Source organism: Ochotona curzoniae, unplaced genomic scaffold (genome assembly GCF_017591425.1).
Source record: "Ochotona curzoniae isolate NIBS_2020 unplaced genomic scaffold, NIBS_Ocur_1.0 patch34, whole genome shotgun sequence".
Taxonomy (NCBI): domain Eukaryota; kingdom Metazoa; phylum Chordata; class Mammalia; order Lagomorpha; family Ochotonidae; genus Ochotona; species Ochotona curzoniae.
This window is the reverse complement of record NW_024466906.1, coordinates 9583-21008: the sequence shown is the minus strand read 5'-3', so window position 1 is coordinate 21008 and position 11426 is coordinate 9583. Positions and strand designations below refer to the sequence as shown.

General features: G+C 56.5%; 1 protein-coding gene across 1 annotated transcript; it reads left to right on the top strand.

Annotated features, from left to right (window-relative positions):
* The first annotated feature begins 9311 nt into the window (after positions 1-9311).
* On the top strand, positions 9312-11123 carry LOC121167145 (homeobox protein Hox-C12). The gene is made up of 2 exons (XM_040996522.1): positions 9312-10008; positions 10770-11123. Exons 1-2 carry the CDS (start codon positions 9408-9410, stop codon positions 11006-11008), a joined length of 840 nt encoding a protein of 279 aa, XP_040852456.1. The 5' UTR covers positions 9312-9407; the 3' UTR covers positions 11009-11123.
* Positions 11124-11426: the final 303 nt, after the last annotated feature.

Here is an 11426-nt window from a genome sequence, read left to right as displayed (position 1 = left end):
CCGCCCTCCAGGCTGCCCGCCCCATTTATTTATGTCACCGCTTTGTACAATAACCCAATCCACCGAAGGACACCGTGCCGCCCGGTGCCGACTTGAATATTTAATGTTAATCAGGAAAAGGAACTGAGCTGTGAGGCGAGGCACCCCTGCGACGCATCCCACCTCTACCAAGAGGTGCACGGAGAGAGCCACCCATGCCTCAGAGGCTCCGGAGGTGGGTCGGAGCGCCTGTGCGAGGCACTACTACGCCGTTTCTCCCACGTCGTCCATTCACTCCACTGAAAGCCGGAGAGCCAGTAGCAGATGAGAGCCCAACCGTTGCACCAGAAGCAGGGCTAGGTGGGGGGACCCCCTCTTTGCCTCCTTCTAGGGTGTGGCTCCTCAAGACCCTCGAGCTGACGCACTAACCATGCAGGTCCTCTCTCATCCCAGTCTGTTCCGCACTTCTTAGCACGATTTCCCATTCTGATTTTTCTGTGCATATTTTGAGAGTTTCATTGAGATGGATGATCCTTAGCAGGTGGTCTGGGAGCAGTGCTCCGAGCCCGCTGGGTAGGTTTTCTTTCTTTGTGGGCCTAGGTCCACAGGAGCTTTTGCCCTTTCATTCCAACCAACACAGGGGATTTCTCAACAGCTGCCCTGGCCCCCTTACACTGCCGCCCCTATTTCCGCCTCCTGAGGGAGGTCTGAATCTTTGAGGGGAAAAATCTAAGGAGGACAAAAAACCCTGATGGCCCCTAGGCAGGGGTCCCTCCTCCCTGGCGATGAGCTGGCAGGGAAAGTCAGGCACAACCGCAGAACTTCTTCCTGGGAACAAACTTCTCTTCCAGAGGGATGGAGAATGGGTTCCCCCAGTAGAGTCCCTCTCTGCCTTGCTGGTACAGGCCACCGCTAGGCCTCCCAGTTTCGCTTTGATTCACCCAGGAAAGCTAGAGGAGCTAGTCCAGGAGGCCAGCACAACCGGCATGCCATCAACCGATTCAGTAAAGCTGCTGCCTCCCCAAGGCCACCTCAATGCCTGCCCTGCCTGCCAAGGGGAGAGGGTCCTGCACCTGTTCCCTTCCCACTGGCACATTACGAAACAGTGTTCTTTGGAAACGTCCATCAGAAACAGGCTCTTCTTTTTTAACAACAACAAAAAATGTTGTGTATCTGTATATAGTATTGTGATGTCTGACTGAAAACATACTGAATGCAAAAAGAAAAAAAAAAACACCTGCAAACCTGTTTTTAAAATAAAATATCTTTTTTTTTTTGGCCTTGATTTTATTCTCCAGGTTCCTTGCAAAGCCCTTTCTGCTCCTGGCAGCCAGGATGGCAGGGAGCAGAAGGAAGACTGGGTAGATGCTAAAACCTTACTTTGCCGCACTTGTATTTTTTTGTTGGTGGTAGTGGTGGTGATAGTTTTATTATTATCATCTTTATTATTATTTGAGTTACAGGAGTCAGCTTCACCAAGTAGGTGTGGGGAACTCTTTCCTTCCAATACCCAGTTTAGATGTGAGTCTGTTGAGGGAGGGAAGCTGCATCGGCCTGGAGTCCAGGTGAGTGAGACAAGTCCACTGCTTGCCACTACAGCTGACTGGGCTCCAATGATCTGTCGCTGGACAGCAGCCAGGTAGGGTGTTGGGAGCTGACCTGATGTTGCTGAAGCCCTAACTGTCCCCAGGGTCCCAGATCCCTTCTGCCAGGCTGGGGTTGTTTGGGGTTGGTGTGGTGTCTGTCCAGCCTGCTCAACCATTGCTGAGAGAACTCTTTTCTTCCCATTAGCCTAAGCGGAGAGGTGGGGCTTCTGGCAGCCCCAGCCCCCCGCCCCCCCCCTCCCGTTTGCCAATCCAATCCCACTTTTACTCTCTAGCATCCCTGAGGAACCCCAGTTTTCCAGGCTCTCCTGAGCCCCATGCAGACACTGCCACAAATTTGTTTTCCTTGTCACGTCTGTGCCTATCTCCTTATCTGGCACAGTTAATGAGATCGTTAAGTTGTCAGGTTAACAGACTTTTAAAAAGCAATATAACCTAAAACAATGTTATCACAGATTAAATCTTTACTGCAGCAATTTTTATTTATATATAATATCTTTTCCTCTCTGAGACCCAGAAAGAGTGGAGAGGCATAGGTTGGAAGTCGGAGTTCTCCATCTTCCTTTTATTTGATGGAACTGAACCTTCTCAGATTTGATTTCAGTCCATGTTTCTGGGGACACACATGTGCACGTACGCACACACACACACAGCCTAAGAGCAAAGCGCCTGAAGAAGCAGTTTTGGTGGAAGCACTGCCTCCCATCCTGTTCTCCCTGGGATTGGCTCACTGAGCTGGGCAGTGAGGTTTAAAAGGGAGTTCAGGAATCCTTCCAGTAACAAGGTTCATTCTCAATGCCCTATCCATTTTCTGTCCCCTTCTACCAAACTGTCTCTCCCCATAGCCCCTGAAATAGAAAGAATTGGACAATCTCTCTCTCCCTCTCCCTCTGTGTGTGTGTGTGTGTGTGTGTGTGTGGTCAGAAAGAGAAACTAAATGGGCATGAGCCTGAGGCTCTCTGGGCATGCCCCCTGCCCAGCCTCGTGAGTTCTTTTGGAAAATCTAATGTCAAAGCTACACTACACACACACACACACACACACACACACACACACACACACACGATGCATGCATGCTGGAGACTCAGTAGTGCTCAAGAAGTTCAGAGGTCTCCAAGGGATCGCTCCACTTCCACACCAAAATCCCACACACAATCAAATGAAGGAGTCTTTGCTATACAGAGGAAACCTTCCTATCCCCACCCCACCCCACCCCCCAAAATTGAAGGACAAGAGAAGAAGAAACCTCAAGCAAGCAATGTGGGATATGGGAGCATCCCACTCAGGAATGAGGTTACCCCAGCCAGGACTGCAGCTGCTCTAGGGCCGGGCTTTCTAGGACCCTCTTGGGTGCTGTCGTTCGGTGGGGATGATCATGCCTGGGTTAACTTGGTGGCTGGGTCTCCTGGAAGAGCAGATAAGTGTGGTATGAATGCACATTCTGGGGAGCTAGGCTTAGGGAAGGACTTTTCCCGGCTATGCTAAGCCTCCAAAGTAGGCAGTGGCGTTGGGGGACTCAGTCAGGAGGATCTTGGAAGAAACACACGTGTGTGCATGTGTGTGTGTGTGTTCCCGCCCTGCCAATATGGATCCAAATGTGTCAGTGAACGCCGCCACCCACCACCCTCACCTCGGGCTGCAGAGTGTATTTTTCCTCATTACTCACAGCTACGCAAACTGCTTTTGTTTCAGGGCAGTCTCACAGAGTTTGTGCTTGAGTCAGGCTGTGAACGCAAACACTGAGAGTACAGGGAATAGAAAGGTGAGAGGGGCTGTGTACACGGGGAAGGAGGCTCCTCCTTTCTATAGCTCGAAGACACCCCCCCTCCCACCTGCATGGGTGGGCAGCAGGAGGCTCTTCGCTTAGGCTCCCAGGGAGGGTTCTGTTAGATTCTTTCCTCTGGAGCTTGGGATCGAGTGGGCAGAGGAGGGCAGCCTGTCTCCAGACTAGGGCCAAAAGGATTTTTTTTCCCAAGATTTATTTATTTTTATTAGAAAGGTAGAGAAGGAAAGACAGACAGATCTTCCATCTGCTGGTTCAATCTGCAAATGACACAATGGCCAGAGCTGAACTGATCCAGGAACCAAAACAAGGACTAGGAGTTTCTTCTGGGTCTCCCATGTGGGTAGAGAGTCCCAAAGCTTTGTGTCATCCTCCATTGCTCTCTCAGGCTACAAACAGGAGCCAGACAAGAACCAGCATCCACATTGGGATTCTGGTGCTTGCAAGGTGAGGATTGAACGATCTCCCAGCCTAGGATTTTTTTTTTTTTTCCAAGCCAGGACATTTAGCAACAGACACGCACCTGAAGGAACTAGGCCAGTCATTCTCTCTGCAGGTCTGCTCCTGAGGGTTTGACCATAGATGGCGAAGGAGGGGAGTGTGTGCAGATGAGAGAGGGGCAGCACGTCCTTGGGGCTTTGGGGTGGAGGGGGGATGCAGTGCAAAAGCAAGTCCCTGGGGTAGCCCTGCCCACACAGCTCCCTCTGTTACTGCATTCTGTTCCAAGGAGATCTCCTCACCTTAAGACCAGAGTCCTCCCATAAGACAACACCAAAGCTGACTGGGACAGATGTATCTCCAGGCCTGTGAGGGTGGAGGAGCGATGGGGCCCTGGAGATCCAGGGGCTTCTGGGAGGGGGAGGAGGAGAAGGGAGAGGAGGAGGAGGCCGCCCGCCCAAGCCTTTTAGCAACCAACCAGGCGCTTCCTCTTTTAGCCTTGACCGTGACTAGGTCTTTCTGACCTTGACATCATCAGGAACGCAGGGAAGGGTGGGGGGTAGTGGAAAAGGCCTTGATCTTCGGGGGACCAAGGTGGGGGAGGAAGGCCGCTAGCCCCCTTAGACGCGCCAATCCCCCTTTCAGCCGGTCGCCTCTGTTTATGCACTGAGGAGGTGTCGTCTCCAGTCTAGACAGGGGCGCTAATAACACCCATAAAAGGCGGCCTCTCCGGAGATGCTCCAGCAGCCCAGCTCCTGCGTGCCGCCGCCACTATAGGCCTCTCCCACCACTTCGCGCGCCCCACCCTCCTGGGCGGCCAAGGCTGGAACTGTGGGGGGCCTTGAGGAGCGTCCCCCTCCCCGGAAGATGTCTAAAGGCGGAGAACTTCTGCCACCCCCACACTTCGACGCCTTCGGTCTCCAAAGGTGAGTAGATGCCAACTCTCTCCGCCCAGCCATCCTTGCGGGGTGAACCTCCCCCACCCGGGGTCGGCTGCTCACACCCCAATCTGCTTGCGGCCCGTGACACCCCCACCCCGGGGCCCCCCCAGCCGACTCCAACGCTTCTCCGGGGCGAGCTGAGCGGTGCTGCGGCCAGCAGACAACAAGGTCACGGCCAGAGAAGATGGGGCCGAGGGGCGCGGGTAATGCTCACCCCCAGGCGGCTTGGACGACGTGGAGGACAGGCCTGGGGCTCTAGCAAAGGTGGCAGGCGGCTGTGGGTGTGGCGTTGGATGAGGTATTGGGTGTGTGTGTGTGTGTGTGTGTTTTAATTTGGTCCCCACACCTTGCCTGACACTCAGTAATTCACTAGGCGGAGGAGATCCTCTGCTGGTGGAGGGGGAAAATGTCAGCATCGGGAACTCTTTAACCGTTAATGCGCCACCGGAAAGACGGAGACGGGATGAGTGTGCATGGCCCAGCTGGGGATGCTAAGGAAGGGATGGAGGCATCCCCTCACGCACGGTCCTCCCTCCTGGTCACTCTCACTCTCACCCCGGTTTTTTTTTTCCCTCCAGAAGTAATTGGTCCCCCAGGTAGGATAGGGGACAGAGGAAAGGGGCCAGCGGGAGGATGCGAGCAGATCAGGACTCTGCCCCCCCCCAAGCTCTCAAGCGAGCCCCATTCCCCAGGTTGCAGGTCGTTCTGAAGCAGCATCTGGGGAAGGCAGCGTTGAGAGAAGGCAGGGATTACGGTCTCCTAATCTGCTGCCTGGGTCCCGGATACCCATCCAGGACCAAAGGCTGGGAGTCAAGCGCGAGTTGATCCCTACGGGAGCCTGGGAAGTAGTGAAAAAACATGAGCCCCCTACCACTACTTGACAAAAGATGAGTCCCAAACCTAAACCGCCCCCGCAGTGGTGACACCCAGAGGTTCCAAGGGTGGTTCCAAGGCGAGGTACCCCCGCCCTCATCCCTTCGCTGTGTTCCATCTCCCCTCCTCCTTCGGGCCCAGCTTTCACTTACATCCCTTCAGGGACCCAGGCCCTGCCTCATTTGCATACATTTGCGGCAGACCCTCTCTCTGCAAACTAGACAGTGACCTTGAACTGGGCCGCCCCGGCCAGCTCGGCTGCGGGATCTCAGCGGACCCAGGAGAAGTCAGCCCTTTGCGCCTAGTGATTCCTGGCCTCGGGTAGGCGGGCAAACAGTAACGAATGCCCGCGGCTTGTGCTTCTTGCGGTGCTAGGCCGTGCCAGCAGGGACGCTGAATTTTCTAATTGAGATTCTGGTCTTCCCGCTGCGACGAGGCGGAAGTCGCCAGGATGCTAGCAGGGATGGAGGCCCCGACCGAGAAGGCCAGGAGGGGGAGTCGCTGTGGTCCCCTTGGATGTGCAAGGAAAACCTTGGGCCCCAGTCTTCCGCCTTAATTAAGCCTCGAGTTAATGAGCGGGGGCCCGTTTGAGCTCGGCCAGCTGCGGAGGGAGCCGGGGGACCCAGAGAGCAGCTCCGTCTCTCGCCCTGTGTTTTCCATGACTGCCTGGAAAGCAGGGACACAACGGTCGCGCGGCCGTTCCGAAGCTGCCGCCCGACCCGCGGGGTCCAGCGTGTGGACAGCGCGCAGTGAGGGCAGCTGCCACGGGCCCGGCCAGCTGCAGCTTGTCCCTGTACAGTGGGCTGCGAGGGCCTCTTAGCTCCAGGTCGCCAGCAGTTCTCACCGAAACTGGATTTAGAATAGAAGCTTTGCACCCGAGTCTCCCGCCGGCCCTGGGGACCCAGATCGGGAGCAGCGGTTGTTGTCCCAGCTTGGGTTATGGGGAAGGGACGCTGGAGTCGCGTGGGCAGCGGGATCCTGGTAGAGAACTGAGCCACGCGGGTGCCCTCAGAGGCTGGCCAGTTAGATCACCTGCGTCCTCATTAGGGTCGTGAAAACCCCTGAATTAGCGGTATGGGCCTCGGGAAGCAGGACCACGGGATGCGGGTGGCTTTGGGCAGCGCTGCCTGGTCCACTGCACGGAAGGAAGAGGCTTGATGCATGCGATCAAGCCCCACATCCGAGACCTGGGAAAAAAAAAAAAAGGCCTGTTTTGCTAGAGTCCAGTCGGGCCAAAAAGAAATGCGTGTAAGGGAAAAGCAAGCCTTCCCTCCCGCCTCCTGTCGTCAGCATCTGCCGCCCTGTGGCCGCCGCTGATGCGCGCGATCAGGGCCTGGCCAGGGAGGGCGGCCAGCGGAGCTCCAGGACCCTGAGACCCGCGAGTTAGGGAGGGATGGACCGAAGCTGGGGCTGTCCCTGCTAGCGATCCCTCTTCTAGGAGATCCCAACCACGAGAGGAGGCAATAAGAGTACCAGGAGGAGACCCCACCCCGCAAAAGGCCAGTGATTGTGCGGCCCAGCCTAACCCCGTGCGGCTCTGACCAACAATAGCTGCTGCGCCCGGGAGGCCCCCGCTGCCGGCGCGGCATCCCGAATGCAATCAGCAATTGTGCTCAAGTCACACTCTGTTTATCTTTGTAACCAAACATAAGCCCTCCAAAAGGAAAGCTCTTCAGCGGCGCTCAGGACCGGGTCTGGAGAAGATACACAAGTTAGGGATGCTGCCGCTTGGAATTCACAGCCCGAGAGATGCCGCTCTCCCTCCACAGCTTCGCAAACCCCGCCATCGATTCAAAACAGAAAAACGCCGGTGCAGGCAGAGTCTCCGGCCCTTTCCTCAGTGCAGTCCCCGCACTCCCACACCCCCTCACCCCGCCCCGTGCAGCTGGCATCCCACCTGCTCGGTCTCGGTTTGTGGACCTGGAGCACAGCGAGCTCCTAAGGGCGCAGGGGCCTGGCCGGGGAGCCTTCCCTGGCAGGCCGGGATGGGGAAGGGGAACCAGTCAAGCGGGCCGAGGGGCGGGAGCTCGCTGCGTACCGGGCAGGACGCCCGCGGGGACGCGTTTCTGTCGGCGCGGCGCGAGCAACTGTGACTTGGGATGTGAAATCGCGAGGGGAGCAATGGAATTCCAAGAATCTGCCTTATTTTTCCTGCCGCGTCCTGCTGGAGAGGCGAAGGCGAGAGTGAGGAAAGGACGGAGATGTGAATCTTCCGTCTTCCATATGCTGTTGTAGATTTTGCTCGGATACTTCACTTTCACCTCCATGGAATTCGTTCCGTGTTTTCTCTGGCTCTCTTCTGTGCTCCCTAAATCCCCCCCCCCCCCCATGTCTTTTGGCATTTGGAGCGTGGCTGGGATCCCTGAAGCCGCTGCGAGGCACAGGAGTTCAAAAAAAAAGGATATATACATATATACATATATATATATATATCTCATGACTCGGTTAAGACGCATCTGGTGGGGGGGGAGAAAGCTTTATTTTGTTTCTTTTTTTTCAATCCACTTGGCTGTGTTCTGGAGCTCTGGAGCTATATATATGTCAGATCGCCTCCTCAGTGGCCAGAGTACTAGATTCTCTGTCTTCAGCAAGCTTCGCAGATTTGCACCATAAATAAAATTCCCAACCCTCTGGCTCCCGGCCCACCTCAAGAGACAACCTACTGCCCCTGCCCCCTGGGCAGCTCAGCGGCAGGCTGGGCCGGTTTTGGGGTGTGGGTGGCTGGCTCCTTTGCCACAGGAAAGCAAGCCGTGCTGGGAACCTGGAGTCCCTTTTTGCTTAAAAAGAAAGAAAGAAAAAAGAAAGAAAAACTGAGAAGCCCTCCTCTCCCAGAAGCTTGTTAGTTGTCCCCCATCTAGAAGCCAGAGGATGAGCAGCAAGCCCACCCCCAGATTTTCAGGAGCTGATAAGTGGGCTGGGGGACGCTTCCTTTTTCTGCTTCTGTACCCGTCTAATGCACCTTTTACCAGCCTTCAGGGATGCCGTGAGAGGCTGGGGTGGTTATCTGCTCTGAGAGAAGACCAGGCATAGTCAGTTTCCTGGAATCCTTCTTGGGAATGGGGTGGAGAACTGGAGAGTGGACCCCAATTCTTAAGGGGAAGGGGCCCAGAAAGAGCCCGGCAGCAGCGGTAGGGCTGGGAGGAAGAACCGCAGGAAAACCTGTCCTCACCCCCTCTTCCCTCCACTGTAAATAAACCCCGACGAGCCCAAGGGCTCATCCGTCTCCTTAAACAGCCAGTAAACTTTATATGACACAATATCTAATAGTAATTTATTGGGAGAGATATTGTAAATTCCAACGGTTTTAGTTAATAAAGGAGCTAATTAAAGACGAAAGGGCTGTGCTCGGCCAGCTGTTGGTGATAAGAGAATACATCTGGGGAGAGGGCTGCGGGGTGCAAGGGGTGTAGGAGTGTAGGAGGGTTTTTGTGGGGTTTTTTTTTGGCATGGCATTTTTTCTTTTGCCCCGTGTCGGGCGATGACTTCACTTCTCTGCGTTTGGTTTTATGTGATTGAAAAAAAAAAAAAGATAAAAAACAGAATCCAGCAAATTTAAAGCTGCCCCAGCCCTTGGTCCTTCCCTCCCCACCCTCATCCGGAGCCCCCACCTGGGATTGGGGAAGTTGGAGTTGGTGCAGGGCGGGGGGTGGGGGGACCCGCTGTCCCCACCCCTCCCCCTGGCGGCCGCACCCACGTGAGCAGGGCGGCCAATGGGTGACCGGCACAGGTTTAACTATGTTTAATGTCAGATAGCAATAAAGTAGAAGCTGCCGGCCGGGCCCCGCGGAAATGGGAGAGCATAATCTCTTGAATCCCGGTTTTGTGGGGCCGCTGGTGAACATCCACACGGGAGACACCTTCTACTTCCCCAACTTTCGCGCGTCCGGGGCGCAGCTGCCCGGGCTGCCTTCGCTGTCCTACCCGCGCCGCGACAACGTGTGCTCGCTGCCCTGGCCGTCGGCTGAGCCGTGCAATGGCTACCCGCAGCCCTACCTCGGCAGCCCCGTGTCACTCAACCCGCCCTTCGGCCGCACGTGCGAGCTGGCGCGCGTGGAGGACAGCAAGGCTTACTACCGGGAGCCGTGCGCCGAGGGCGCCGGTGGCAGCGCCCTGAAGCGCGAGGAACGCGGGCGCGACCCGGGCGCCGGACCCGGGGCGGCGCTGCTGCCGCTCGAGCCGTCGGGGCCGCCCGCGCTCGGCTTCAAGTACGACTACGGGGCAGGAGGCGGCGACGGCGGCACGGGACCCCCGCACGACCCGCCGTCGTGCCAGTCGCTGGAATCCGACTCGAGTTCATCCCTGCTCAACGAGGGCAACAAGGGCGCCGGCGCGGGCGACCCCGGCAGCTTGGTGTCGCCGTTGAACCCGGGCGGCGGGCTCTCGGCCAGCGGTAAGGACCTCGGCCAGAAGTCGTGCGCTGGTTTGAAATCGGGCTGCTCACCAAGCAGGCGGCCCGGCCGGTAGGGACAGGGCGAGGGCCTCCTGGGGCGACAGAGCGAGTGGAAAGCCGTCATTTCTTTTCAAAAGATGTGCGGGTGGTTCGTTGAGCCCTATAAACATGCAAATGTCCCCCATTAAAAAAAAAAAAGAATTGGAGAGATTTCCTTTTTCCCCTGGCTTGGGGCTGCTGAGAAGGGGTATCCTTAACTGGGGGTTTCTCCAAGACTTGGGGCGAAGGGAGAAAGGACCCAGAGCCTTTCCCTGGGACACTTGCTCTCCCTCCATGGGTCTTTGCACAAGTCCCCTATCACCTACACTTTGGAGAAAGCTCCAGAACTAGGGAACTTCTACCACTTGCTGACGCTGGGGTCAAACTGTTTGCGGATCCAGCCATGAAGGATGGAGGAAGACAGGGCTGGAAAGTAGGAAAGAAGGAAATAAGGGCGAGAGCAGGACGAGGAGAGAAGTGGTGGAAGACTGGCAGGTCATCCTTCCTGGCAGCAGGAAGTGGTGTGTAGTGGCCAAAGTAGGAAAGCAAGGAGCTCTGGGAGAGGATGAAGCTGTGGGTGGGGAAGCTGCCTGGGGTGCCTTGCTGGCCAGGAGACTGAGGACCAGGGGGAAAGGGCCTGGGGAAGGACACAGGGCGCAGGGTGCTGGGCTGGTCACCCCTTGATCCTCTCTGGCCAACGCGTCCGGTTCCTCTCCACCCAGGCGCGCCCTGGTACCCGATCCACAGCCGCTCACGGAAGAAGCGCAAGCCCTACTCAAAGCTGCAACTGGCCGAGCTGGAGGGCGAGTTTTTGGTCAACGAGTTCATCACGCGCCAGCGCCGGAGGGAACTCTCGGACCGCTTGAATCTTAGTGACCAGCAAGTCAAGATTTGGTTTCAGAATCGGAGAATGAAGAAGAAAAGACTTCTGTTAAGAGAGCAAGCCCTCTCCTTCTTTTAAGGAAGGGGAAGGGGGCAAGCGGCACAGGGTGCCAACCCCAGACTGAGCCTGTCCCTGGGCAGGGAGCAAAGGTGAGGGGTGCTGTCTGGGACCCAGTCCACCTGCTTAGAACACCCAGGTCTCTGGCAGGCCCTCCCTGGATGTCCTCTGATCTGTTTTTGTTCCTGGCTCCCTCCCACACCCCCACAGCAGGCCCTGCCAGGTCTCCAAGAGAAGGAAAGAAGAAGGAGAGAGAGCCGAGGCCCACAAGCTGTGGCAGGTGGTAGGGGCAGGCCAGGAGGAGAAGCTGGGAAGGGGCTGCTTGCTTTGCTGGTGGGTGAGTGAGTGGGAATTCTGCAACCAGGGTCTGGAGAGGCCTCAGACGCCACCCCACCCCCCCACCCCTTTCTCCACTTGCCTTCCAGCGCCTGATTTTCTA